The 25762-nt window shown below is 53.6% G+C and overlaps 1 protein-coding gene across 1 annotated transcript in view; it reads left to right on the forward strand.

Annotated features, from left to right (window-relative positions):
* CUX2 (cut like homeobox 2) overlaps window positions 1-25762 on the forward strand; it is a 251201-nt gene that overhangs the window by 179026 nt on the left and 46413 nt on the right. The window contains 1 exon segment of the mRNA XM_058531414.1: window positions 13253-13331. Coding sequence (XP_058387397.1) covers window positions 13253-13331 — 79 coding nt within the window.

Consider the following 25762-nt stretch of genomic DNA (forward strand, 5'->3'; position numbering starts at 1 on the left):
ACAGTATCCTGTGGGGAAGGGGACAGGCTTCTGGCGAGAACCCAGTGATAGTCCCATTACTCTCACGGCTAAGAGTACCGTCTCTGGAGCCCAGGGTTTGAATCCTAGCTCTGACACTTGCTGTGTGACTTTGGGCAAGTTACTTCACCTCTCTGATGTCATGTTTTCCCCACTTGTGAAATGGGGGAGATAACGGTACTGACCTCATAGGGCTGTTGTGCAGATTCGGCGAGTTGAGTGTGATCAGCACTTACAGTGGTGCCTGGCACACAGTCACTGGTTATCTGTGTTCACTACTGCCCTTTTTTTTAAATTAATAGACATTATTTTTTAGAGCAGTTTTAGGTTTAGAGAGAACTGGAGCAGAAGGTATAGAGCTCCCATACGCTCCCCGCCACCGGTTTCCAGTTTGTTCACCTCTCACAATAATGTGGTACATTTGTTACAACTGATGAGCCAATATTGCTACAGTATTATTAACTAGAGCTCGTGGTGTACGTGAGGGCTCACTCTTCGTGTTGTACATTCTGGGGGTTTTGACAAATGCATGATGTGTGCCCCCCCTCACAGTATCGTCCAGAATACCGTCGCTGTTGTTTGACATCAGGAGTCTGTTAGTCCTCACGGCTCCTGCAGAGAAAAGACTGGCGGGGGCTTGTGAACAACTTCTGCTGGGCTGGCGGGGGCCTCCTTCCTTGCTCCCCACTCAGGAAGGCACAGCATCTTCAGGCGTGAGAAGGGGACATTCAGGGGTGAACCTGCGTCTGTTCTAATTTACCCAAAATGAAAGGTGCTCTCCTACTTCAGGTGGGGCGGGGGGTGGGGGGGGTCGCACAAATTCCAGCCCCAGACTCCCTGCCACACAGCTGGCTCTGACTCCAGAGACCCCGTTCACACCCCGCCTCGGCCCCTCCTGTGTGACTTGGAGCCACTGTATCAGCCTCTCTGGGCCTCTCAAACAGGAACCATCTTGCCCGCCCAGGGCCGCCCCTGGGAGCATGTGGAAGCTCAGATGCGTTCATTCCTGTGACAGGTCTTTGTAAATTATAAAAAGCTCCAGATTAAAATTGGAAGGTATTATGATTCTAATCAGTTACGCAGAAAACCTGAGCTGTGGGCGCCGCAGGCCTGGCCTTCAGAGGCTGAGCCACGGGAAGGCGGTTGTAGGCAGGGGCTCCGTGGCAGTCGGCCGTGGCTTGTCCCTTTAGGACGAGTAGCCAGAAGGTCAGACACACAGCTGGAGCCCACCTTTGGCTGGAACAGCAAGGTCCCAGCCGGGGCACGCGCTCCCGGGCTGTTTCTGCTCCTGTACCCTGCCGGCCGACTCAGCACAAAGCCACGTTCGTGGTGTCGGCAGCTCCCAACAGAGGAAATGGGACAGGATGCTTCCAGCGCCCGTGAGAATGAATCTCGATCATCCGCTTTCGTACACTGGCCACGCCCCAGGCAGGACAGGAGATAACTTCCATCCTGCCCTCCTATATATACGGCCTGGATAGCTTTTCGGCTCATTATGTGAGCATATAGTTGATTTTTTAAATACCCCAAAGCAAAATTTATTTGTAAGGCACTAAAGAAAACCTCCTGTCCCTTTCATGCCAGGAGCCCTCGGAAGAGAAGTGAAATTGTGTATTCGCTGCTAAAAAAAGCCCCAGCTTATACAGTTTTAACAATAGAAAAATGATCTTTGTGCTTCGGTGCGTGGATGCTTAAAGGAAAACAGGCCATCTGTTCAGGTGGCTGGTGAATTACAAATGAGTGGTTCGCCTTTGTTTTGAGTGACAGGCAATTTAAATGCAGTCTTACGTGGAGGCCTGGAAATTCTTCTCCCCAGAAGAGAGCGCGTGAGAGGAAAAGGGAATAAAAAAAGAAAAAAGCTTCCTTTTTGAACCAAGAGACAATATTAGTTGCCACTGAGCAGAGGTGAGAAGTTAGAACTTCATTTGATAATTATAAAATCAGTGGTTTGCTATGGGACGTAATTGATGATTATACCGTTGCTAATGGCGGGCCTGGCAGCGCGCGCTCGTGGGACAGCTCAGTTTTAGGCTGCTCCCAAGCCGTGAAAGGCAGCCCGCGTGGGGCGCCGCGCACGAGATCTCAGGGAGCTGACATGAATGCATCTGGGGCCCTGTATTATGTTGGATAAAAAGTGTTCATTAGTGCCGACATTTGAAAACACTTTGCTCCGTGCCTTATTTTTAGCCTGGGAATAATTACAAATATTAGAATGAAATTGCACGGTGTTTCTCTCCCTGGCCTGGTGCTCCCCCAGCAGGCACATCCCTGGGTCAGAGCCCTGGTGGGTTTCCGAGGCCTTGCCCTGCCTTTGATGAAAATTCTAGTGGAGGGGGGATCAGTGTGTGGGGAGGAGGGTATCTGTCTGTCTGTCTGTCTATCTCTCTGCTTGGGGGAACTAGTATCCTTGCACAACTGAAGTAGGGACCCTAAGCCCGCCACCTTCACTGTACAGAGGGGGAAACTGAGGCTCAGAAAGGGGGCGGGACTTGCCGAAAGGTGAACAGGAACACAAGGCCCCAGCTGAAACCAGAAGCTGGGTCGGCTCACTCTCCAGTCCAACTTTTCCTGTTTCCTGCCCTGCTGTTGGCTTCCCCGAGGCGTGTGCCCGGGACCTGAGGGGCAGATCCTGGGCCTCTGTCCCCTCCCACTATGGGTCACTCATTACCACATCTGGGAGTTTGCAGGAGACCGCCATGGAACCTTCCAGATTGCAGCTTAGTGTGGGCTACCAGGAGGGTGTCATTCTCCATCATGCTTTCTCACTGGGGGTTTTAATTAAGTTTGTAGTTTGGAAGGATTGGCTCAGAGAGCCTCTTAAATTCCTTCCTGTCTCGTCCGTGCCTTTGTTCACTTGGTCAGTGCAGCTGTAGTGCCCACTCCTGGCCCGTCCCGTCCTGGACTCTGAAGGGGCGAAATCATGGCGGTGGCCATTCAAGATCATCCAGCGGTTCATGCCCCACACCGTGGCGTCTCCGTGACTCCCCTCTTTCTGTCACCTCCTCCCCACATCCACTCTGTGTCCCCCAGGAACAAATCCTGTGGCTTGAATTCAGAATTTATCAGAACCCGAGCACTTCTCCCGTCCTCCACTGCCACCACCCTGCTCTGAGCTGCCATCCTCGCTCGCCTGGACTATTGCAGTAGCCACCTCCCTGGTCTCCGTGCTTCCAGCCCACCCCACCTCAGTCCACTCTCCACACAACAGCCAGAGGGATCTTGTTAAAACGTATGTCAGATCATGTCCCTCCTCTGCTCAAGTGGCTCCTCATCCCCCTCGGAGAAAAAGTCCAAGTCTTCACAGTGGCCTGCAAGGTTCCACCCCTGCCCTTTGCCTCCCTGACCTCCTCTCCTCCTCTTCCCCTTCACTTGCCTTCTCCAGCTACACTGGCCTCTTTGCTGTTACCCAAAGCCAAACACACTTCTGCCCCAGGGCCTTTGCACCTGCTATTCTCTCTGCCTGGAGTACCCTTTCCCCAGGTCTCTGCACGATTCCCTCCCTCCCCTTCTGCAAGTCTGCTTGACCGTCCTCTTCTCCCGAGGCCTTCCCTGGCACCGCTCGGCAGCACACAGCCTGCCCCAGACTCCTAGCCCCCTCGCTGCTTTATTTTCCTCCCTTGCGCTTGGTCAATTTCTCACATTCTGTACGATGGTTTATTTTATTGCCCGTCTCTGCCTCTAGAGTGTCAGCCCCGTGAGGGTACAGATTTAGGTGAGTCTTGCTTGGTGTCGAATGCCCAGGGCCTAGAACAGCCCCCATCTCTAGGAGATGCTCGTTAATATCTGCTGAGAAGATGGATTTCCTGGGCGTCTGTGATGGGTCAGGCAGTGTGTTCTCACTTTACGTGCATTGTCTTATTTCGTCGTAAAGATAAAGCCAGTCCTGCCCTCTGGGTGCCCACAGTCTGGTTGGGGAAACGGAACCACATCCAGATAAAGTCAGCGTCGGCGCAGGCCTGCCGTCTTCAGACGCTGACCCGACGGGTGAGCCCGGTGTTCAGAGGTCGAGACACTCGCCGTGTGGACCGAGCTCACACTCTCCCTTAAACGGAACACACGCATCGGTCGAGGCCCCTGGTGCCTCTCCGGACACCTCTAAGGAGGGATCCCCTCTTCCACCAGTTCATCTCCTGCCTTAGCATCACCGCTAAAGATGACACATAGACAGTGACGCTCGTTCTTCAGCAGACATCTGTTGAGCACCGACTGTGTGCAAGGCTGCATGAAGGGGACACAGCCGTGAACACACACACCCACTCTCCCTGGTGGGCTCAGACCTGAGAGCTGGCAAGACCTGGGATGAGAAGGCGTCTGGAGCTGGACAGGCCTGGGGGGTGACTCCCTGGCGGGGGGGGGGGGTGCCTGCATGCTGCACCCCCCCAGTGCATCCAGTGGAAACTGGCTGAGGGTACAAGTGTGGCCTGCTGGGAGGGGGCTGGTCTCTAGAATCTCAAACCTCTGCTGTCAGACAGCTGCTTCCCCCCTTGGCGTCTGTCACACAGTCCCCACTGATGCAGCCATTTGTCCCTCCTCTTGGTAAAAGCGCCCCCGGCCGGCTGGCTCCTCCCGGCCTCCCCACTTTGAGAAAGCAATATTCTAGTCCCCGGGAAGGCAAACTGCCCAAACCCGGTGCCTCACTGGATAGCTGCTGTGTCCCTGGGTGCTTTCTAATCTCTGTGCCTCAGTTTCCTCATCTGTAAAATGGGAATAACCATCGAGCCCACCTGTCTTAGCTTGGGCAGCCATAACATTCCACAGACCGGGTGGCTTAAACAACAGAATTGTATTTTCTCATGGTTCTGGAGGCAGGAGTCCAAGATCAAGGTGCCGGCAGGGCTGGTTTCTGGTGAGGGCCCTCTTCCTGGCTTGCAGACGCCGCCTTCTCACTGCGTTCCTTCCTCTGTGCTCCTGCGTCCCCCGTGTCTCTCCCTCTTCTTATAAGGACACCGGTCCTCTCGGATTAGGGCCCCCCCTTATGACCTCATTTAACCTTAATTACCTCCTTAAAGGCCCATCTCCGAGTCCGGTCAGAGTGTGATGTCAGGGCTTCAACATAAGGATTTGGGGGGACACAGTTCAGTCCATGACACCACCTTGTGGGAGTTTTGCAAAGATCAAGTGAGTTAATGCATGTAAAGCACTCAGCATGTGTTTGGGGGACCTGGGGAGGGGGCGGGGTGACCCTGGGCCGTGCACATAGTAGGTGCTCAGTGAACACCCCTGCTGTTGTCCTAACTGAGCTCCCACCTGTGTCCTTCGAGGTTGCAGGCTGCGGTGTTGGGGGAGAGTCTAGAAGCCAGGCCTGCAGCCCTGGGAGCAGGGCCTCAAGCCTTGAATCTGAATTAGTGACTTTCACCTGAGGAGTCAAAACAGCGACAGGGGCCAGATACGTTAACTCTGCTCCGTCCCTTCGGGATCTAGAACCGCCTGGTGCTGGCTCTGGGCCGCCAGGACGGGGCCTCTCTGGGACCCCAGAGACCCTCGAGGGGGTGGCCACGAGACCTCAGAAGGCCAGAGAGGGCCTCAGCCTCCTGCCCCGTCCAGGCAGGAGCCTAGGGAGCCCAGCTCAACAACAGCTACAAAACAAGAGTCAAACTCGTATTCCTTGTTTGAGCCCCGACAGTAAATTGTAATTTTCACTCGCTCGGCCACATCGGTGATTGATGGCGGAGAGAGCGTTAGCACTCGCCCGGGGACGGGCCCAGCAAACGCTGTGTGAGGGCGGGGGTCGGCTCCTCCCGGCCTCCCCGTTCCCTGGCCCCTGCTCCCGGCACTTTCAGATATTCTAGCTCCTTCCACAAGCCGCCCACCAGAGGGTCAGTCCCAAGCGGGGTAAGAAGAAGGGGCTTTGGAGTCCAACTAAGCTGGTCTGAGTCCTGGCTCCCACACCATGTGGCCTCCGCCCATCTGTGCCTCGATGTCCTCTTCTGTTAAATGGGCAGTAACGCCCCCTGCAGAGTTGTGAGGAATGAATGAGTTAGTATGTGTCCAGCACTTAGCACAGTGCCTGACAGAGTCAGTGCTATGTAGTCACTATTATTATTAATAATAATAATTCTCAAATCAGCCAAACAATGTAAATGTTATCCCAGGGACCTATGACAGAGACTCTTAGAGTGAGATGTGAGCCTTCTGGATAGTCTAGCCGAGCCTCCCCCGTGTGCAGGTCTCCCTGAGTACCCTTACAGTCTCACAGAGAGATGGTCATGTCCTTGGATGCTTCTCCTGATGGGGAGCTCAGTACCTCATAAGGTAGCCCATTTCTAAGTTCTTTCTAAGACTGAGCCTCCTTGAACTTTCCACCCTCCTCGCACCCCAGTTCACCCCCTCCTCTAGAATATTTACAGCCCGGAACAATCTGTTCCTCTCAACACAACAGCCAGAAAGATCTTCAGCTGATTATAGACTGCTCCTGAGGTGTGTCCCCCCGAGCCTGCTCCTCTCTTGGCTAAACGCGCCCCCGCACCCCTGCCCACCTTCAGCCCCCACCTCGTCCTGGATCAGGAATTTATCTCCAAATCGTCTCTGGAATCCGTTCTTCTCTCTGCTTCTCCCGCACCACCCTGGACCGGGCACCATCCCTCCCCCAGACCCTGCGGCGGCCCCTAAGTGTCCCCACGGCCCCTTCCCCTCCAGCACTTCTGAGCAAGTCACCGTGCTAGAGGCTGCCGGGGCTTCTTGCTGCCCCTCTCCACGGCCCGGCCCCCGCCCCCTTGTTCTCCATGCTCCACACGCCCCCCCACCCCGTGCTGCCTTCACTCGGAGCCCCGGTTCCACGCAGCCCTCCGTGTCCCTGCCTCCCTTCTCCCCGCTCCCCGCGGTGTCCGTGACCCTTGCTCTCCAGCCCCCCGCTCCTAACCCCCCCTCTCTGCACCCCCTCCTCTCTGGGTCTCCCCTCATTCTTCTGGCAGCTCTCTGCTCCCCACCTGCCCCCCAGATCTGCACACCCGCAGGGAGAAGCGGGCCCGGCGGCTGTTGAAGGCTCCCCTCTCTGCCGCCCTGGGCTGCTGCCTTTGCTCCCCAGACCTCACTGCTCTGCCTCCTCACAGGCGCCAATTCTGAGGCCCTCTGAGCACCTGCCTCGCAATTGCCCGTCAGTCTTTGGTTTCTTCCAGCATTCCTGCTGCACCAGATCCCGTCAGGCCCCCAGATCTCCCAGGACCACCACGCCCCACCCTCCCCAGAGCCCCGGACCCAGTGGTAGAGGGAAGCTGTTCTCAAAGTATGTTCCATGGAACCTAGTTTCCAGGTTTATTCTCTGAAGATAAAAGCTCTGTGGCCAAATGCGTTTGGGAAAACCCTGGGCTGAGCTGAGCTGAAGAGCTTTTCCCTGCAGCTCTTGTCAGGGCATCCAGCGTGCTAATGTATTTTGTACATATGTGTGGAGAGCGCATGCGTGTGCAGGCCCCCTCTCACGCCTAGGGGACTGTGCAACACACTGGGAGCACTACTGGTTTCTAGGGGCAGGTCTGGGCCTGGAAGGAGAGGACTCTGGGTGCGGATACCACCTCTGCCGCTAACTAGTTCTCATCTTGGCCAAGTGTCTTGACTTCTCTGAACCTCAGTTTCTTCCTCTATGTTAGAGTTGTCGGGGGAGATCCCAGAGATCAGGCACTGAGCACAGAGTAAGGCTTCAGTTTCTAGCAGCTCTGACCATTAATTGTAAAGAGATTGACATGCAGCGGTTCTCGACGGCCAGGAGATCTCGTCCCTGCTGTCTCAGACGCTCGTGGAGGCTCAGCCTCCGGGGCCCGAATCTGCCGTTTTTAACCACCTGACAGACGAGCTAGGCGGCTAGAGCAGGCTTTTGCCTCTCTTCTGACTTAACCGCTTCTACACCTGGTATTTTCGTGCTCAGGGGACCAAACACATCTCACCCCTTATTACAGCAGGTGGTGGAAATGCCGCGTGCCCCATCGGATGCCGAGCTATTTCTGATGTAACCTCCTTGGCGTCTGTAGCTGGCGGCCGCCGCCGCCGCCTCCTCCTCCTCCTCCTCCTCCTCCTCCTTCCCCAGATGGCCTTCCAAGATCTGCCTGTCACCAGCCAAATCTGTCGTTCTGGACACTTTTCTTCTGCAGTCATGTGGACCCAGCCGTGTGGCAGAGACACGTGGCCGTTTATTTATGCCGAGCTCACCTGTTCTGGGCACGTGGGTGAAATGCGTTCGAGTGGCAGACCTTGGAAAAGGCAGCCCATGTGGTTAGAAGCATGATCTGCTGTCTTAGAACAATTTTGCCAACTTCCACGGGACGCGTCGTCGCCACGTTAGCTCATTCCTGCCAACAGCTTCTCGGGCAGATGGAACATCGTCTTCCCACTTGATGGATGGGCACACTGAGGTCAAGAGAGGCTTAATGACATTCGGCCCAGCACTGGATCAGGCTCCAACACCATTAGACCTGGCCTTCTAGAAACAGACAGGTCATCGCTCTAAAACAAGACTGAACTGGGCAGGACATGCAAATGGCGACTGTCTTCAGGAGTCATATTTCCCACGGAAGGCATAAAGTTGAGCTGATTCAAACTGAGGGCCATTCCAGGATGGTTTTCGATCTCTGCTTTTGAAAATACGATCCAGCCATTAGATGAACCTCGAAAGCAGGGATCAGCAAACTTTTTCTGTAAAGGGCCAGAGAGTAAATGTTTTCAACTCTGCAGCCACAACTGAGTAACTCGGCCCTTATACCATGAAAGCAGCCATAGACAATACATGGAGGAATGACTGTAGCCGTGTTCCAATAAAACTTTATTTACACAAACAGATCAAGAGCTAGATTTGGCCCAAGGGCCATGGTTTGCCAACCTCTGATTGAGACCAGTGCTGTCCGGTAGAAATATAATGCAAGCCATATATGTAATTTCAAATTTTCCAGTAGCTACCTTTTAAAAAGTAAAATGAAACAGGTGAATTTAGTGTTAATAATATATTTTATTTCATCCAATATGTCCACAATATTATCATCTCAACATGTAATCAATATAAAAAATTATTGAGTTATTTTACAATCCTTTTTTCATCCTGAAGACCTAGAAATCCCATATTTTACACTGAATTTGGAATAGTGACATTTCAAGTGCTCGGTGGCCACGTGGGCTAGTGGCTACCACGGTGGACAGCGCGGCTCTGGTGGGGCAGACCGATGTTGTAAGGAGACAGTTACACAGATAAAGTATACACCATACAAACTGGTGAGTGCCATAAACAGAAAGCAGAGAGTGCTGTGGGCAGGGCCAGGGAAACATTGAAGGAATCTTCCGGCACTTGCCCCACCCCTGCCGAGTTCCTTTGCAGAAGTTGCTGGAACATTCCTGTGCCTTCCCCCAGACCCCAGCCAGCACATGTGCTCCCGGGGACGGCTGTGAAGTGGAGCATTCAGACTCGCTGCCAGCTGATCTCTGGTGATTCTCCGTCTGGACATCAAGAGAGGAATTGCTGTTGTTTCTCGGCTCTTCCTGGGCTCCAGGGCGACAGCACAGCAGCCCCTGCCCTGGTACAGCCGTGGATGACATCGTGAGGCAGCACGTGGTCTGTGTGACTGTCCCCACTGGCTCCTCTTCTATCCAGGGGCCAGGGGCCAGAGCAGGAATTTGAAGCCCAGACCTGGTGTGAATCCTGCTCCGCCGTTTGCTCACTGGGTGACCTCGGGCAAGTTGCTTACCTCGTCTGTACGAGGGGCCTCGTGACACCAGCCGCCTTCTGTGATTGGCGTGTCCGTGGACAGGGATGCTCGTGAATAGTAGGAGCATCTGGCACACGGGGAACTCTGACTGTTGTCTTTAGTGGTGGTAGTATTCATCCATCATGGACGCCCCCAAACTCTGAATTAATTGCCCCCTCACATTACTCTGGAGACCCCAGCTCCGCATCACCTCCTCCCGGGTCATGGCTCCTCTTGGGCGGAGCTGTGTCTCCCGCTCAGCTGTGAGCCCCCAGAGCAGAAACTACGTCTCGGCCATCTCAGCAAGAATAAAAATCTGCCCACACTTGGTGATTTTCCCTTTGCCTCGATTCTAGAACATTCTCTCTGCGTGTCACCTTCCTCATCTCGGAGAGACAGTTCCTGATGTTTCACCCGCCAAACTGGGTCAGGCACCCCCGTGACTTACACACTCTTAAGCCCCCTGAACTTCTCCTGTGAAGTGTTTAGCACTTGTCATTAATGAATTACCTGGGGAATCTGCTTTAGTGTCGGTCTCCCCACCGGACTGTGAGGCCCACACGGTGGGGCTTGAGTCTGCGTTACCGCTGAGTTCTCGGCCCACAGTGCTTGGCACATAGCAGAGGCTCAGGGAATGTTTGTTGAATGAATGAGAGATTGTCATTCACTCCAGAAGGTGAAAGACCAGGGACTGTTCTCGAATAACAACAAGAGCTGAAGGAGCTTTTGTGACTGACCTCTTCAGGATCACTTGCTCGACATCCCCCATACATTTCTCTCCATCTCTCTTAAAGAATGAATTCAGCATAGACCTTGTAAAACCTTCAAGCTGTGCTGTCGTATAGAAACATAACGTGAGCCACGCATGAACTTTTACATTTTGTGGGATCTATGTCTAAAGAAGAAACAGGTGAAATGAATTTTAATAATAGATTTCATTTGACCCGCATATCCAAAATGTTATCACGTCAACATGTAATCGGTATAAAAACTCCTGATGAGCTGTCGTGCGTTCTTCTTTTCATACTAAGTCTGTGATGTTCGGCGTGCTCACGGCGCACCCCGATTCGTTCAGCCACGTTTCAGGGGCTCAGTAGCCACACGCGGCTTGTGGCCGCCGTATTGGAAGCCTCGAGGAACCGCGATGGTTTTCCAATTCTTCTTCCCAGAGTGCACTGCTGTGTTGGAGGTGGTCTTTGTAAGACACCAGAGATGAGCAGAGCTGAGGTTCATCACCCGGCGCTGGGCAGAACCTGTCCCGGTAACAGGCAAGAAGGAAGGATCAGTCACACCAAGAGGTGACGTGTCTGTGGGGCTCAAGGCGTGCCAGGAGGTCTGCAGAGGGCTTTCCCTGTGTTACATTGTTTGATCCTCCCACAGCCCTTTGAGGGCAGTTGTCATATATTATCCTCATTTTACCAATGGAAAGTAGAGGCACAGGACACACTGCTAGTTAGTGGTGGCGTGGGACTTGAACCCAGGCGGCCTGCCTCCAAGGCATTGCCTCGGTGGGCCGCCTCTGTGAACGGCTGTCTCAGAGTCGCCCCTGCCATCTCTCCAGGCTGGTGTCACAGGCAGGACCTAGAGTGGGTGGGACCCACCTGGATTTGTTCAATGCATGATGTCGAGCGCCTTCTGTGAGGCGACGCCCTCTCAGAGCTCACTTCCAGGGGGGATTCGATAACAGATGCCCCCTCTCTTGGCATCACTGGGGTTCGTAAGAAAAGCTCACCTCTGAAAGAGGGTGATTGACAGTAGACACCCCCGCAGATTCGTTGTTCGGGAGGTTGGCACCAGAGGGACAGATATGTCGGTGCCAGGCAGAGTAAAGCTGTTCCCGTCCAAGGGGGACTTCCAGCCCACAGTGTCCTGGGGGAGGTAGGGATGGTGGCCCGGGGGGCTGGGAGCTCACTCCAGCCCTGTGCCAGGGAGGACCAGGGCTATGCCCAGGGGACAGGCCAGCGAGAGCCAGTGTCGAGGCAGCTGTGGGGCCGGAGCTGGGACTTCAGAGCCGGGAGCCGAGGGACGAGATGGTTAAAGCCCCAGAAATGGCTCGCTGGAGCGCATCTAATGGAGTCTCACTGGCAGATGAAAAACTCCATGAGCAAGAGAACAGCGCGTGAATGTAGCTCTTCACCCCGGGGTTGTCTAGTCATTCACGTATTCATCAGGCAAGAAGCATTTATTGAGCGCCTTCGGTATGCCTGGAACTGCTTCACATAGCTCTGTCACCCTTGATATTTGTCGAAGCCGTCTGATATCTTACAAGAGCTTTAATGATTTCCCTTTAAGTTTCAGTGGCAAGAAATAGTCCCCAAATGTAAACTGGTGCAGCCACTATGGAAAACAGTATGGAGATTTCTCAAAAAATTAAAAATAGAAATATTAGGGGCCAGCTCCTTGGCGTAGCGGTTAGGTGCACGCGCTCTGCTGCTGGCGGCCCGGATTCGGATCCCAGGTGCACACCGATGCACCGCTTGTCAGGCCATGCTGTGGCGGCGTCCCATATAAAGTGGAGGAAGATGGGCACAGATGTTAGCCCAGGGCCAGTCTTCCTCAGCAAAAAGAGGAGGATTGGCATGGATGTTAGCTCAGGGCTGATCTTCCTCACAAAAAAAAAAAAGAAATATCATATGATCCAGCTATTCCACTGCTGGGTATATATCCAAGAACATGAAATCAGTAATTCCAAAAGATCTATGCACCCCTGTGTTCATTGCAGCGTTATTCACAATAGCCAAGATGCAGAAGCAACCCAAGTGCCCATTGACTGATGAATGGATAAGGAAGGTGTGGTATATATATACCACGGAATACTACTCAACCGTAAAAAAAGATGAAATCGTGCCATTTGCAACAACATGGATGGACCTTGAGGGTATTATGCAAAGTGAAATACGTCAGATAGAGAAAGTCAAATACTGTATGACTTCACTCATATGTGGAAGATAAACACGCACACACATAGATGCAGAGAACAGATTGGTGGTTACAGGAGGTGGGCGGGAAAAGGGGCACGTGTGTATGTGATGGGTGGAAACTAGACTTTGGGTGGTGAACACGATGCAGTCTATGCAGAAGCCAAAATATAATGATGTACACCTGAAATCTATAATGTTATAAACCAATACTACCTCAATTAAGAAAAAAAGAAAAGAAATATTCCCAGATGTCCCATTTTCCCCCAAAACATGTCATGTTGAACCTCCTGTGTTGCCTCTTAATAACAAGAGTAATAATGTTAGCTGTTGATAACCTACTGGTGCCAGGCCCTGTGCTAAGCACTTATATGCAGCATCATTTAATCCCCTAGGAGGTAGGTTCTGCTATTTACCCCCAGTTTACAGATGAGGAAACTGAGGATCAGAGAGGGCCAGTGACTTGCCCAAGGTCACACAGCCAGGACAGAGTGGAGCTGGGGTTTGAAGCCAGACTTTCTGACTCCATACTTTTAACCTTAATCTCCTCACCCCCTACCCCCCGCCATGTTTGCACACATAGAGATTGTCAGATTCGCTTGCAGACTCAGATGCCGTGTTTACACTTGACTCTTTATCTTGTTGTTTCCAAAGGTGGTGGCCCTTAGTAAGCGAAGTCAGGAGGCCGAGGCCGCTTTCCTGAGTGTTTACAAGCAATTAATTGAAGCACCAGGTAAGAAACGCTTGGGCTCCATAATTGAATAATTAACAACCAGGAACTGCTGTTAGGACCGTTATATAGGGACCTTCTCACAGTGGGATCCGGGGACAGGCCGAGACTCCTGGGGAAGCCAGGCCCTCTATGGGTTGGGAGGTGAGGGTGTCCACACCCAGTCTGGTGCGACGTCACCACACAGTTCCCTCCATCTTCCCTACCACCTTCCCATGTCAGCCAGGGAGCTTTGGGGGCTCCTGGTGAGATCTTCCACCTGGACCTTCTTGGGGGTGGAGTGTCTTGCCCACCAGAACCACCCCCCCATTGCCAGCAGAGGGCGCTGGAGGAAAGACCTCAAAAAGTTGATGTTCAGCAAAAGCCAAACCCAAGAGAACACATACTATATGATTCTATTTACATAAAATATGAAGACAGGCAAAAATTAATCTGTCAGCACTATTCACAATGGCCAAAAGGCAGAAACAACCCAAACATCCATTAATGGATGAATAGATAAATAAAATGTGGTCTCTCCACACAATGGAATATTACTCAGCCATGAAAAGGAATGGAGTACTGATCCGTGCTACAACGTGCATGAGCCTCAAAAACATGCTAAGTGAAGGAAGCCAGACACAAAGTCCCAGAGTGTAGGATTTCATTTATAAGAAATGTCCCAAATAGGCAAATCTATAGAGACAGAAATCAGATTGGTGGTTTTCAGGGACTGAGGGGAGGGGGGATAGAGAGTGACTGCTAATCAGTGTGGGGTTTCCTTTTGGGGGATAAAAATGTTCTGGAACTAGTGGTGGTTGCACAGCGTTGTGAATGTGATAAATGCCACTGAATTGTTCACTTTAAAATGGTAAATTTTATGTCATAGGAATTTCACCTCACTTAAAAAAAACTAACCTGTGCTGTTGGAAGTCACGAGAGTGGTTCCTCTGGGAGGGGATCATTCCAGGGGGGGGCCTCTGGGGGCGGAGGTGCTATTTCTTGATGGGGTTTGCCTTGCAGAGGATGGCCAGTTTGAGAACACTCGACTGTATACCTTAGGTACATAGATGTACTTCTGTAAAACGTTTCCCTTTCTTAAAACGGCCCGTCCCCTGCCGCCCTCTCATTTATTGACTCAGAAAAGGGGGCCCAGAGAGGTGTGGTGATGTGCCTAACAGCAGTGGAGCTGGGAGAAGACCCCACTGTGCCAACCCCCTCCCCCCAGACAGACCCTGGTCCTTTCCCGGCTCCTTCCACGCAGCCGCAGGAATCGCGCTGTTGGGGTGCCCGGGGCTGGGGTTTATGAAGAGGAAAGTGAGACCTAAGCCTAGCCATGGAGAAAGCAAAGTCATTTATATCTGACACCAGGGTCGTTTGTGGGATCTTTGTATTTGGGGGTGGGGAAGTCCCTCGTTCCGTCTGTCTTGGGCAACTATAGCGGATTGAATAACGATCTCCCCAAATTCCTGTCCACCCTGAACCTCGGACTGTGGCCTTATGTGGAAACAGCCTTTGCAGATATAGTTAGTTAAGGATCTCAAGATGAGATCATCCTGGATTTGGAGTGGACCCTAAATCCAATGACGGATGTCCTTATAAGAAGAGGAGAGGACACAGAGAGGCGCAGGGAAGAAGGCCATGTGAAGACAGGCGGAGATCGGAGTGATGCGGCCACAAGCCAAGGAACACCTGAGGCCACCAGGGCCTGGAAGAGGCGGGAAGGATCCTCCCCTAGAGTCTTCAGAGGGAGCACGGCCCTGCCGACAGCTGGATCTCAGACTTCTGGCCTGCAGAACCGAGAGACTAGGTATCTGTTGTTTGAAGCCCCCCCGTGGGTGGCACTTGGTTACGACAGCCCTAGGAGACTGACACAGCCACGCTGGCGTGGGGCCTCCCCTCTGAAGGCACGTGGGCTGGGTGAGGAGGGAAGGCGTCTAGCCTGTTTACTCACAGTGTGGTCCGTGCCCACACATGGGCTTCGCCTGGGAGCGTGTTAGAAATGCAGAACCCCAGGCCCCATTGCAGGCTTCGAGTCAGCTTCTGCACGTTAGCAAGCTCCCCGGGGGCTCTGTGAGCACAGCAGAGTTTGAGAAGCACTGGCCCCCTGTACAAGCCGGATTTGTTCTACCCTCTTCGTGTTACAAGCCCCGAGGGAACAGGCCAACCAGTCCCTTTGCCACGGCACAGAGAGGTTGAGTCTGCTGCCTGAGGTCCCACAGCCAGGGTCGGATGTGGACAGATGGGGCTCAGGTCTCAGCTCATTCAACACACGATTCCAGAGTATCTGCTCCGTGTCACCGCTGGCTACACGTGGGAGGCTGTGTTGGTTTCCTGGGGCCGCTGTAACAAGTCACCACAAACTGGGCAGCTTAAAACAACAGATATTTATTCTCTCCCAGTTCTGGAGGCCAGAGGTCCAAAATCCAGGCGTCGCAGGGTCGTGGTCCCTCTGAAGACTCCAGGGGAGGATCCTTCCTGCCTCTTCCAGCTTCTGGAGGCTCCAGGGTCCCTTGGCTGTGGCCGCATCACTCCGGTCTCTGCCTCTGTCTTCACATGGCCTTCTCTCTTTGTCCGTGTCCCAAATCTCCAGCTCCTTCTCTCCTGAGGACGTCAGTCGCTGGATTGAGGGCCCACCCAGGTCGTCCAGGATGATCTCATCTCCAATCCTTAACTATTCACGTCTGCAAAGACCCTTTTTGCAAATGAGGTTGCATTCACAGGGTCCAGGCGTTGGGGCGTGGGAGCCTGTTTTGGGGGCCACCACTCAGCCCACTGCAGAGGTTTCTGCGACTCGACCCGCGCTGCCCTGGGCCCGAGCTCCGGGACCCCACTCGCAGGGGCAGCACGGCTGCAGCGTTTCCTCAGGGAGGATGCTCTGGCGGCGAGAGTGGCTGGGGCCCCCGGGGCTCTGTGCCCCCTCGAGGACACAGCCCCATGGCGTGAGGCCGAGACGGCCGTGTCTGCAGCCCGGGTCGTTGTCACCCTCACTGGGGACCACACCAGGCACGTGGCCGAGAGGCCCCATTCCCTGCAGCCTTTTTGCTTGTAATGTCTCCACTCTCAGCAGAGATATCTGGAAAAATTTTGGAAAAATAAACCCTCTTATTTCCCACTTTTCTTCAGTCCTTCCGGTCCCACAGTCTCAGTGACAAATGACACTGGAGAATGACCCAGAACAGACCCCAGAGATGCCTCAGAGTCCCCACACCAGGCTCTTCACTGGACCCCGCAGTACGTCGCCTATAGCACCAGGGGGCAGCACTGAGACCGGCTTGTGTTCCCAGGCTCAGGGCCAGACCCGGGTTTGAATCCTAGTGCACTGCTTTACTCACTAGGTAACTGCAGACGAGTTGATTCACCTCCCTGAGCCTCAGTCTCCTCTTCTACACATTGGAGCCTGAGCTACTCTCGTCATCACGTGTGTCTGGCTTCCCTAGGGGAAGTGAGATGCTCTGAGCCTGGGACTGAGTCATACTGAATTTCTGTACCCAGAACCTGGTATGCAGTAGGCACCTCATAATTGTTTGTTGAATGAATTAGAAATAAGACTCAGATGCAGAAAGAGGAGGAAGGGTTAAAGGTTGAATGAAAAGGTACTGTTTCATCTAGAGCTCTATACTTGTCACGTGTTTATTCACTCAGACAGCATTTATTAAGTGCTTGCTGTGTGCCTGGCACTCGTGAGACACTGAGAACCTAGCCGTGAGCCCGCAGATGCAGACGCGGGCCCAGTCCTCAGGGAGCTTGCATTGTGGTGGCAGAGGGGACCAGATCACGGCTCGAATAACTTGTCGTCTCAAACCCGGGGGAGCACCGGCGAGTCTAGTGCTTAGGGGTGAGGAGGGGCTTACCACCTCCCTTGGAAAGAGGCATCATTTCTGGGGTTCACTTGAGACCTTCATCTTTCTGGAGATAGGGCTGTTAACACAATCACAGGGCCAGGACCACAGTGCCAACCAGGGACCGTGAGAGCCCCCCCAGGCTGGTGCAGACCCTTCCGGAAGGTCCTCATGCCCTCTCGCCCCTCTCCCCAAAGGATGGTTCCAAGCCTGGTGCTGACTCCACACGTCTCCCCAGAAATGGAAGGGCAGGGGAGACGGACGTCCCCAGCTGTCACCGAGTTGGAGAAGAGGAGCCTTAGCTGATGGAGACGGCCGTACGAACGGCCCCTTTAGGGGCTCTAATTCATTTCCGAGACATTTAAGAATAACAAAATGTTTTAATGATTTCTTAGGGGAATTGGGAAGACATATTTTTGTTCTCATTAAATTTTATCCTCAGACACAAGAACCAAATGTCAGATGTGTTCTTGGTGCTTGGAGCTTCCCTGCTCGCCGTCCCCCCACGCCACCCCAGCCCCCCACAAAAACAGCACTCCCGGAAGATGCACCAGGATGCGCGCTCTCCTGTTTTTATATTTCTTGACAGGCAAATTATTTGTCGAAATACTTCCCCCCCCCCCGAAGCCACACAAGTCCTGATTCAACATTTTCGTTTTGAATGACTGCTGCCAACACAAGTCTTTGGCAGAGAAGGCGACATCGCCTGATTGCTCAGCAAGTATTTTGATAAGTGAGCAGCCTGGATGTCTGTAATTACGAAAGAAAACCGTAAATCTTTGGGATATTGTTCACACAGATGTGGCGTGAAGTGAGAAAAAAAAGCAGTGCGACGTGTTAAAAGCATAATTAATGTCATTGTTGTGGAGGATGATTTGATTTAAACCTTTCTGACTTCCGGATCGGTGACGGCTGAGTTCTTTATCGCGCTGGTAGAGGCGCTAGGTACTGACCCTGGCTTCAGAAAGCTGACTTGTTAACTGAGTGATTAGTTAAAAGCAAAAAAAAAAATGAAATAAACAAAACGAGGAAGAGCGAGGAAGAGGGCAGGCGAGGAACATAGCTGAAGACATAAGAAGAGAGAGGTGAGTGCCCCCGAATGTTTTTTCTGCTCTCCTCTGGTTTTTAAAAATCCGATGCAGGAGATGAAACTCCTGACGGGCGCCTCTCTCCGGGCCCTTCTTCAGAAAGGAGCCAAAAGGCTGGCGACCTCACGTGCTCGAGCCGCGGCGGCAGGCACCGCTCGTGGGGCTCTCAGCTTCGTATTCTTGAGCTGTGTGACCTTGGGCAGGAGCCTGAACCTCTCTGAGCTCCGGTTTCTATGTCTTTGGCAGAGGGATAATAATAGAACCGTCTCCTCGGTCGACGTGAGGATTCGATACTCCGCAGGAAAGCATTCGGCAGGGTTTAATCCTCAGCAGCCGCTGCCAAGCTGACACCGGAGGATAAGTTACACAAGTTGCAGGTGTTTCATATTGATTTCACAAGGTTCTGTCGGTTGTCAAGGACGTGGGGTGAGCGGTTTAGGCAACAGGGTTACTGAGTCTGTGGAATAGGAAAATGCTTTACAATGTTTAGGGTTTTTAACGATTTCTCCCCAGTTATGAAAGTCATATATGCACATTGTCAAATTCAGAAAATACAGAAAAGCAGAAAGAAGGAGGGAAAACTACCCACTAGAAAAGCGGGGGGAATGTCCTGTTGTTTTTCTTTTGGATCTTTTCCCACCTACCTTTTCAAAAGTGTCGTTTGTTCTACCTGTACCATTTTGCATCCTGCTGCCTTTCACCCACCTCAAGCATCCGTATTTCCCTGTGTGATTACAGATCCTGAGTAACTGGTTCGTCGTGTGTAACAGTCTCTTATGTGGCTGTGTTGAAATTGACTGAGCCCCCTCTCCCACTTTGGGCATTGAGGGTGCTTGGGAATGCACAGCTCATTGGTGGTGTGCTGGAGTTCCGAGGACGAGGAATAAAACTTGGGAAGGAAAATATATTGTGGCTACACATCAACCACAAACCCAGGATCGTGGTCAGAAAGAATAAGAATTCCTTTTTTCTCATTGTTGACTTATTTGGCACTCCTTCATTTACTAGTTACCCTATCTTTTCATATGTTATGAACTATTCATATTTATTCTTTTGTGAATCACTGGTTCGTGTATCTTTATCCCCTTTTTCTATCAGAGAGATAATTTTCTCATTGATTTGTAGATGCTCTTTGTATATTAAGGATATTGACCTTTGTCCTGGTAAACGTGTTTCACATCTTCTCCCCTAGTTTGCCTTTTGTTTCTTAACTTTGTTTACAATGTCTCTTGTCTATGGTACATAGCAGGCATTCAAAAATATCTGCAGGAAGTAGGGCATCTTACCAAACCTTTCTTTATGGCTTCTGGATTTCATGTCATATTTTAAAAATCGCTTCTCTCCTGAAGGTTGTAGGGTTTGGTTTTTTTTTTAGTACTTCTGTGATCTTAATTTTTAAACATTTGAATCTTTGAATCATCTGGAATATATGTTGATGGAAGTAGTGAGGGAGGTTGAGAATTTAGCTTTGTGTTTGTCCCAAATGACTGGTTCTACCGCCATCTAGTGGATGAGCCACCCTCACAGACAGAGAAAGCAAGGATAACGAGAAACCGTTGTCTCTGCCTGGCTCACCTCCGTCCCTTCCTCCCTGCATGCGTCTCTGCTCTCTCGGTCCTGTAGGGCTCGGGGTCGGGTTTTCCCCGAGATGGTAGTTACCTGTAGAAGGCGGTGTCCCAGCCTCTCCCCGTGGCCGCCTGTCTGAATTTGACTGCTCCAGATAGCTGAGGGTTGGAAGAGGATTAATGAAAGCATGATGCTGGTACCCAGTAGGCGCTCCGTAACGGCTGCTCCCTTCAGGAGGGAGGACAGGCGTTTCAGCCGCGGCTCTTTCTCTGAGCTCCTGCAAGTGCCCGGCCCTGTGGCTTGAGTCCTACCTGCCCTCGGAGACTCGCAGTCCAGCAGGGCCAACGTGACCCAAAGACAGACGGCCGGAACACCCAGCAGAGAAAGGGCTCCAACGCGGGATGGCTGGAGGAGGCGCCTGAGAGGGGGCAGCCTTTGAATTTGGTTTTGAAGCATGAGCTGCTATCCTCACGGGGTCGTGTCTGGGGTGCTTCCTGTGTGTCGGGCAGGGTGCTCAGCCCCTTATAGAAATGAGTTCACTGATCCCCACGGCCCCCTTCAAGGGGGGTGCCGCCATCCTGCCCCACTGTGCCATTGAGGAAATGCAGGCTCAGAGAGGTCAAGCCACTTGCCCAAGGTCACACAGCAGAGAGGAGGGGGAACCGGAATCTCGACCCTCGGTTCCGAAGTCCAATGCAGGATTAATTTAAAAATTGAAAGGGTTTGGACAAAACCATGAGAGACTTGAGTTCTAAAAAGAGTGAAAATCAGTTAAGGGTCTTTGCTGCCAGTACAGAGGTTCTCAGCTGAGGTTCTAGGTTGCGAGGTTCTAGGCTGGGAGGGTGAGCCCTCTGCAGAGATGCAGATATGTTACTGGGAGGAAGGACAAGTTAACCCTCACCAGCCAGAACTCCTGGTCCTCTGGGCCTAGGGCTCCGAAGCCTGGTGCCAGTGTTGAGGGGAAACAGAGTCACAGAGCTCCAGATTCCCAGGGCAGAGCCAGGCCAGGAGGAGCACTAGCCGGACTCCGGGCTGAAGGGCCCCCCTACAGAGTGGGGCTAGTCCCCGTTCTGCCATTTTGCTTCCCATATCACGCCTGACTTCTCTGAGCCTCAGTTTCCACACTTGTAAAATGTGGATAATCTCATCTAATTATAGGGCTGCTAGGCAGGTTCAGTAAGAATGGAGACCACTTCCCACGGTGCCTGGCACAGAGGAGTAGCCCCGTGCAATTCATCCAACAGATATTGAGCACCTGCTGTTTGCCAGGCACTCTACTCCACACCAGGGGCACAATGTTAAGCAAAACAGACAGTGTCCCTGCCCGTCTGGAACTTTCTGTGCAGCTCAGTGTGTGGGAACTTGATTTTTATTGTAACGGATGTGGGTTTGAGACCTGGCTCTGCTGTTCCCTGGCTGGGTGACCTCTCTGAGCCTCTGTTTCCTCCTCTGGAAAAGCACACTTCCCTCCTGGTACTCCTGGGAGGACTGAGTGAGATGAAGATCGTCAAGTCCTCAGCTGAGTGTCTGGCACGTGGTAAATGCTGAGTAAACAGTGGCCGCCGTCGTTATTGTTGTTGGTGGTATTATTGTATTATTACCGGCACCACCCAGTGCCAAGAGGGAAGACCCTCTCCAGCGCCTCTGTCCAGGCTTGAGCCAGGGGACCCCGAGGCCGCCGGCCCTGGCGGGAGGACAGGGTGGGTGAACACATGGCCCACGGCCCGTGTGAGGGCCCACACCCCATCTGCTCTGGAAAAGTCAGGATTAAGGGATCAGTCAGTCTCGCCGGGGCGGCGGGCGCCGGAGCGGGCCCAGATGAGACAAGGCTTCTGTCTCCGAGATATTTCGGAGGGGCGTGCGCGTACTTCTGCATACATGTTTCTAAACTGCCTCACGGGCAGCTGTGGCGGCTCCTACAAAAGCTCCCAATGCCACCTGCCTTCAGACGGACACAGTGGGAGGAAAGAGACAGCTTTTCCTGGATTCCCGGCTCCCCCCGCAAGCCCATGGGCGCTTCAAGAAAGCACCCACAGCCCGGCTGGCGTGGCAGGTGGGACAGACACCGTCCCGTCTCCCATGCGCCTCTGGAGAGCCTGGCGCACTCTTAGACGTTAACCCTCCGTCGGCGGGATTCCCCGGGGGCTGAGCCAACGTAACCCAAATGCCTTAGTCGCCTTATTAAGCAGCGCCTGCATAAAGAGCAGGGTGATGGCGGTGAGACCAAGGACCCCGCTGCCCGACGATGTCCCCTCCCTGCACCCCGCAGGCCCGGCCGCCTGGACGGTCCATATTTGATTTTCCGTGCCCGCCGACGTGCTCGGCTAATCCAAGGGACTTGTTGAGTCAAACCCTTCTGGCGTGGGGTCCCTGGTTCTGGCGTTTTCTCCAGGTTGGATCTCGGCTGCTTGCCTGCCGCCGCCCGTGCCCGCGTCCCTGCGCCGACTGTGTGACCGGTGACTGTGTGACCAGGGCGAGGCGGACGGTAGGGCTGCACAGCGCGCCTCTCGGGAAGGTCTCCGTGGTGGACGTGCCCCTGGCGAGGAGGTCCAGGATGTCCTGTCCCTTCTGACACCAGGACGTGAGGCTTGACAGATGCCGCAGGGCGACCCGGGTTGCTTTGGAGACCGGGGGCTCACGGGAGCCAGTGCTTCCCCGAGTGGGGTCACCTGACACGCAGAGCAGCCGGTGTACCCCGCACAACGCTGGCTCTGTGAACACCCCACTGCCAGGTGTCCCCTTTCTGCTTCCTTCCCGATAGCCTGGGTCAGGAGCTGCAGCACTGCACACGCCCGACAACACCTGTGAGCCTCCCTGTGGCCGAGGAGAGCCAGCCTCAGGCTGGAGGTCTGGGGCAGGCGGCAGTCTAACTCGAATTTAATATTGTCAGTTTTCTTCTTTGTTTTCTGTGTTTATGTTTTTCTACTTATGATACAGGATCCCAATTATCTATTCACAATAGCGAAACAAAATATTCCTTTAAAATATATGTAAGTTAAAAAGCATTGAGTCAGGTAAGGACAGATGTCAAATAGGCGATCTCTCGGGGGCAGGGGGGTCGCGGCAGAGAATGTGACAGGAGTGCGCCAGCGTCTGGTGTTTGGGCCGCGCTGGGTTCAAATTCAGCTCTGCCTTTCTCTTGCTTGGTGACCTTGAGCAAGTGGCTTCCCTCTTCTGGGCCTCAGTTTTCTTATCCGGAAAATGGGGGTGGTAGCAATATCTCACGTGGTTGCTTTGATGATTAAATGAGATATAACTATGTGCAAAGTGCTGGGCACGAGTGCGGGCACATGGGGGTGGGGGGAGGTGTGAGGAAACGTCTGTTCCCTGGAGCTTTTGGCTCAAGATACTGGGTGGGGGTCTCGTCTGCCCCCCCGCCCCAGCCTCGCAGATGTGGGGACCCATCTGCTCCAGAATGGATGGTAGCTGGAGTTTGGGGGGTGAAAACTAGAAACCAGTGTTTGGAGGGCCAGAGCCTGCTCTGACCCCAGCCACACCCTCGGCGGCAGCACCAGACCAGCCTACAGGGAGGGTAGGGAGGCTGGCACCAGGAGTCACCTAGGCACCCAGCCTCCCTGAGCCCCACGTCCTCATCTGTAAAATGAGCCAGTTGTGGTGAAGGTCGAGCTGTGTTTCTGGCCAGTAACTCGGGGGATTGGTCAGGAGGGCTGGCCACCCTTCTGAAGGGGCTGTTTGTCCTGGTGCTTCCGTGTCTAGATGGTTCCCCCTCATCACCCTGCTGGCCCCTCATTCCCTCCAGGGCTCTGCTCACATGTTCCCTCCTTCGAGAAGCCATCCCTGCCAGGCTGCCTCAGTTAGCACCTTCCCCCAGCACACCCCAGGCCCACTCTCTCCCCAGAGCCCGCTTCAGTTTCCTTCTCAGCCCCTCACTGCCATTGGTTCATTTGTGCCTTGTCCTTCTCTCCCTCTAGAATGTCAACCCAGAAAGGCAGGAATTTCCTCCTATTCACTGCTGTATCTCCAGGGCCCAGAAGCTTCCCCGGCACACAGCAGATGCTCGGGAAATATTTGGCAACTGAAGAAGTGGTGTCCGACCCGTGGAACAGCCCACCTTTCCTGAGCACCTGCTGTGTGAAAGGCCGGAGCGGGCCGGGGAGAGAGGGGAGAGAAGGGACGGAGGGACGAAAGCAGGATGCCCCCAGGCCCCGTGACCGTCAGGGCCTCTGAGAAACCTTCCACACGTTGTAAGGATCTTCCATCATTTCTGTCTCTCCATGTGTGCCTGTAAGAGCGCCAGTGACGTTTAGCTGATGCACGAATAACGCCAGTGGACAGGGGAAGTGGGAAGCCCTTGCGTTTGCCAGACACCTCGACCGAGCATTTTACCTGTATCTAATTTGGCAGAATCTTCCAGTCTTCTGGATGCTAGTAATTTTTTTCCTCCCTAACTCAACCCCCAGCAGCGTAGTGCAGGGCTCTGGATTTCTCCCCGGTGGGGGAGGCGGGAAGAAATGAGATTCCCCGAATGCTGTAAAATCTAGAATTCCACACTGTGCGCGGGGGCAGGAAATAAAGAGTGGAAAATGCCCCTGTCTACTTTTCAGAGCAGGGCCCTCCTCAACCCACAACCCGATTCCTCAGTAGTTGGGAAGGATGACAATGCAGGAGGATCAGAGCCCAAGACCTGCTGTTTCCTCTTATGGAACTGGCTTGTCTCCCTGGACGACAGGTGAAGTGGGTACAGGAGGAGGGAAGTAGGTTAGACTTGAGTGAGGACTTCCTTCCTCACTTCCTCAATGAGACTTGGAGTCTTGGCAGCTCCTCCGTCCTGCCTCTCTCACAGTTGGTGTCCAGTCAGTTACCACGTGTTAGGGGTTGAATCGTGTTCCCCAAAAAGATCTGTTGAAGTCCCTGGTACCTGTGAAAGTGACCTTGTTTGGAAATAGGGTCTTTGCAGATGTGATCAAGTTAAGGTTCTAAGAAGAGGAGAGAGACACGCAGGAGGCCCCGTGACGATGGGGGCAGAGAAGGAAGTGGTGGAGGCTGCCACAAGCAAAGGACCACGCAGGGTGGCCGGCGACACCAGGAGCTAGGACACAGGCACGGGGCAGCCAGAGAGAGCGCAGCCCTGCCCACGCCTCGATTCCGGACTTCTCGCCTCCGAGCACGGGTACTGGTGCCCTGGGGCTGCCGCCCGAAGGACCACTGGCTGGGTGGCTGAAAACAACGGAAACTGATTCTCGCGGTTCTGGAGGCCAGAAGGCTGAAGTCAAGGTGTTGGCAGGGTCGGTGGCTGCTGAGCCACTGAGGGACGGTCTGCTCTGTGCCTCTCTCTCAGCCTCTGGGGGTGGCCGGCCGGCCTCGGCTTGTAGACGCATATTTCAGTCTCTGCCTGCGTCTTCACGGGGCCTCCTGTGTGTCTCTGTGTCCTCTCCTCTTCTTAGAAGGACACGGGTCATGGGCCTCGTCGGCCCTGATCCCGTCGACCTCACCTTCACTGGATTTCCTCTGCGGAGACCCTGTTTCTGAGTGAGGGCACGCTCTCAAGTTCCGGATGCACGTGAATGTGGGGGAGCGCTACTCAGCCCAGTACAGCACCCCCACCGGTCCTTCCTGTTCCCTCTTGACTCTGAGCACGGCCCACTCCCCCTGCCTCGGCCCAGGCGCCAGCCACGGCACTGCTGCCTGACTGTAGCACGGCCTCCTGTCTGCTCCCTCTCCGGCTCACTGGATGAGCCTCTGAAAAGGCAGATGAGAACCTGTCACTTCCCACCGCCCGTAGGGTACATCCCATCCCCGTCCACGTTGTCTGACCGGGACGTCAGCTGCGTGGATGGGCTCTCGTCCACCCTGTTCACACATGCCCCCACAGACGCTCAATGCCCCCCACAGGGTCCTCCTGCGAGCCCTGCCACTGCAGACTCATCGCCATGGAATGTGCCGGCACTGCGCATGGGCTTCGCATCCACAGCCCCCAGATTCTAGCAGCAGCTCCACG

This window comes from Diceros bicornis, chromosome 35 (assembly GCF_020826845.1).
Source record: "Diceros bicornis minor isolate mBicDic1 chromosome 35, mDicBic1.mat.cur, whole genome shotgun sequence".
In the NCBI taxonomy this organism is placed as follows: Eukaryota; Metazoa; Chordata; class Mammalia; order Perissodactyla; family Rhinocerotidae; genus Diceros; species Diceros bicornis.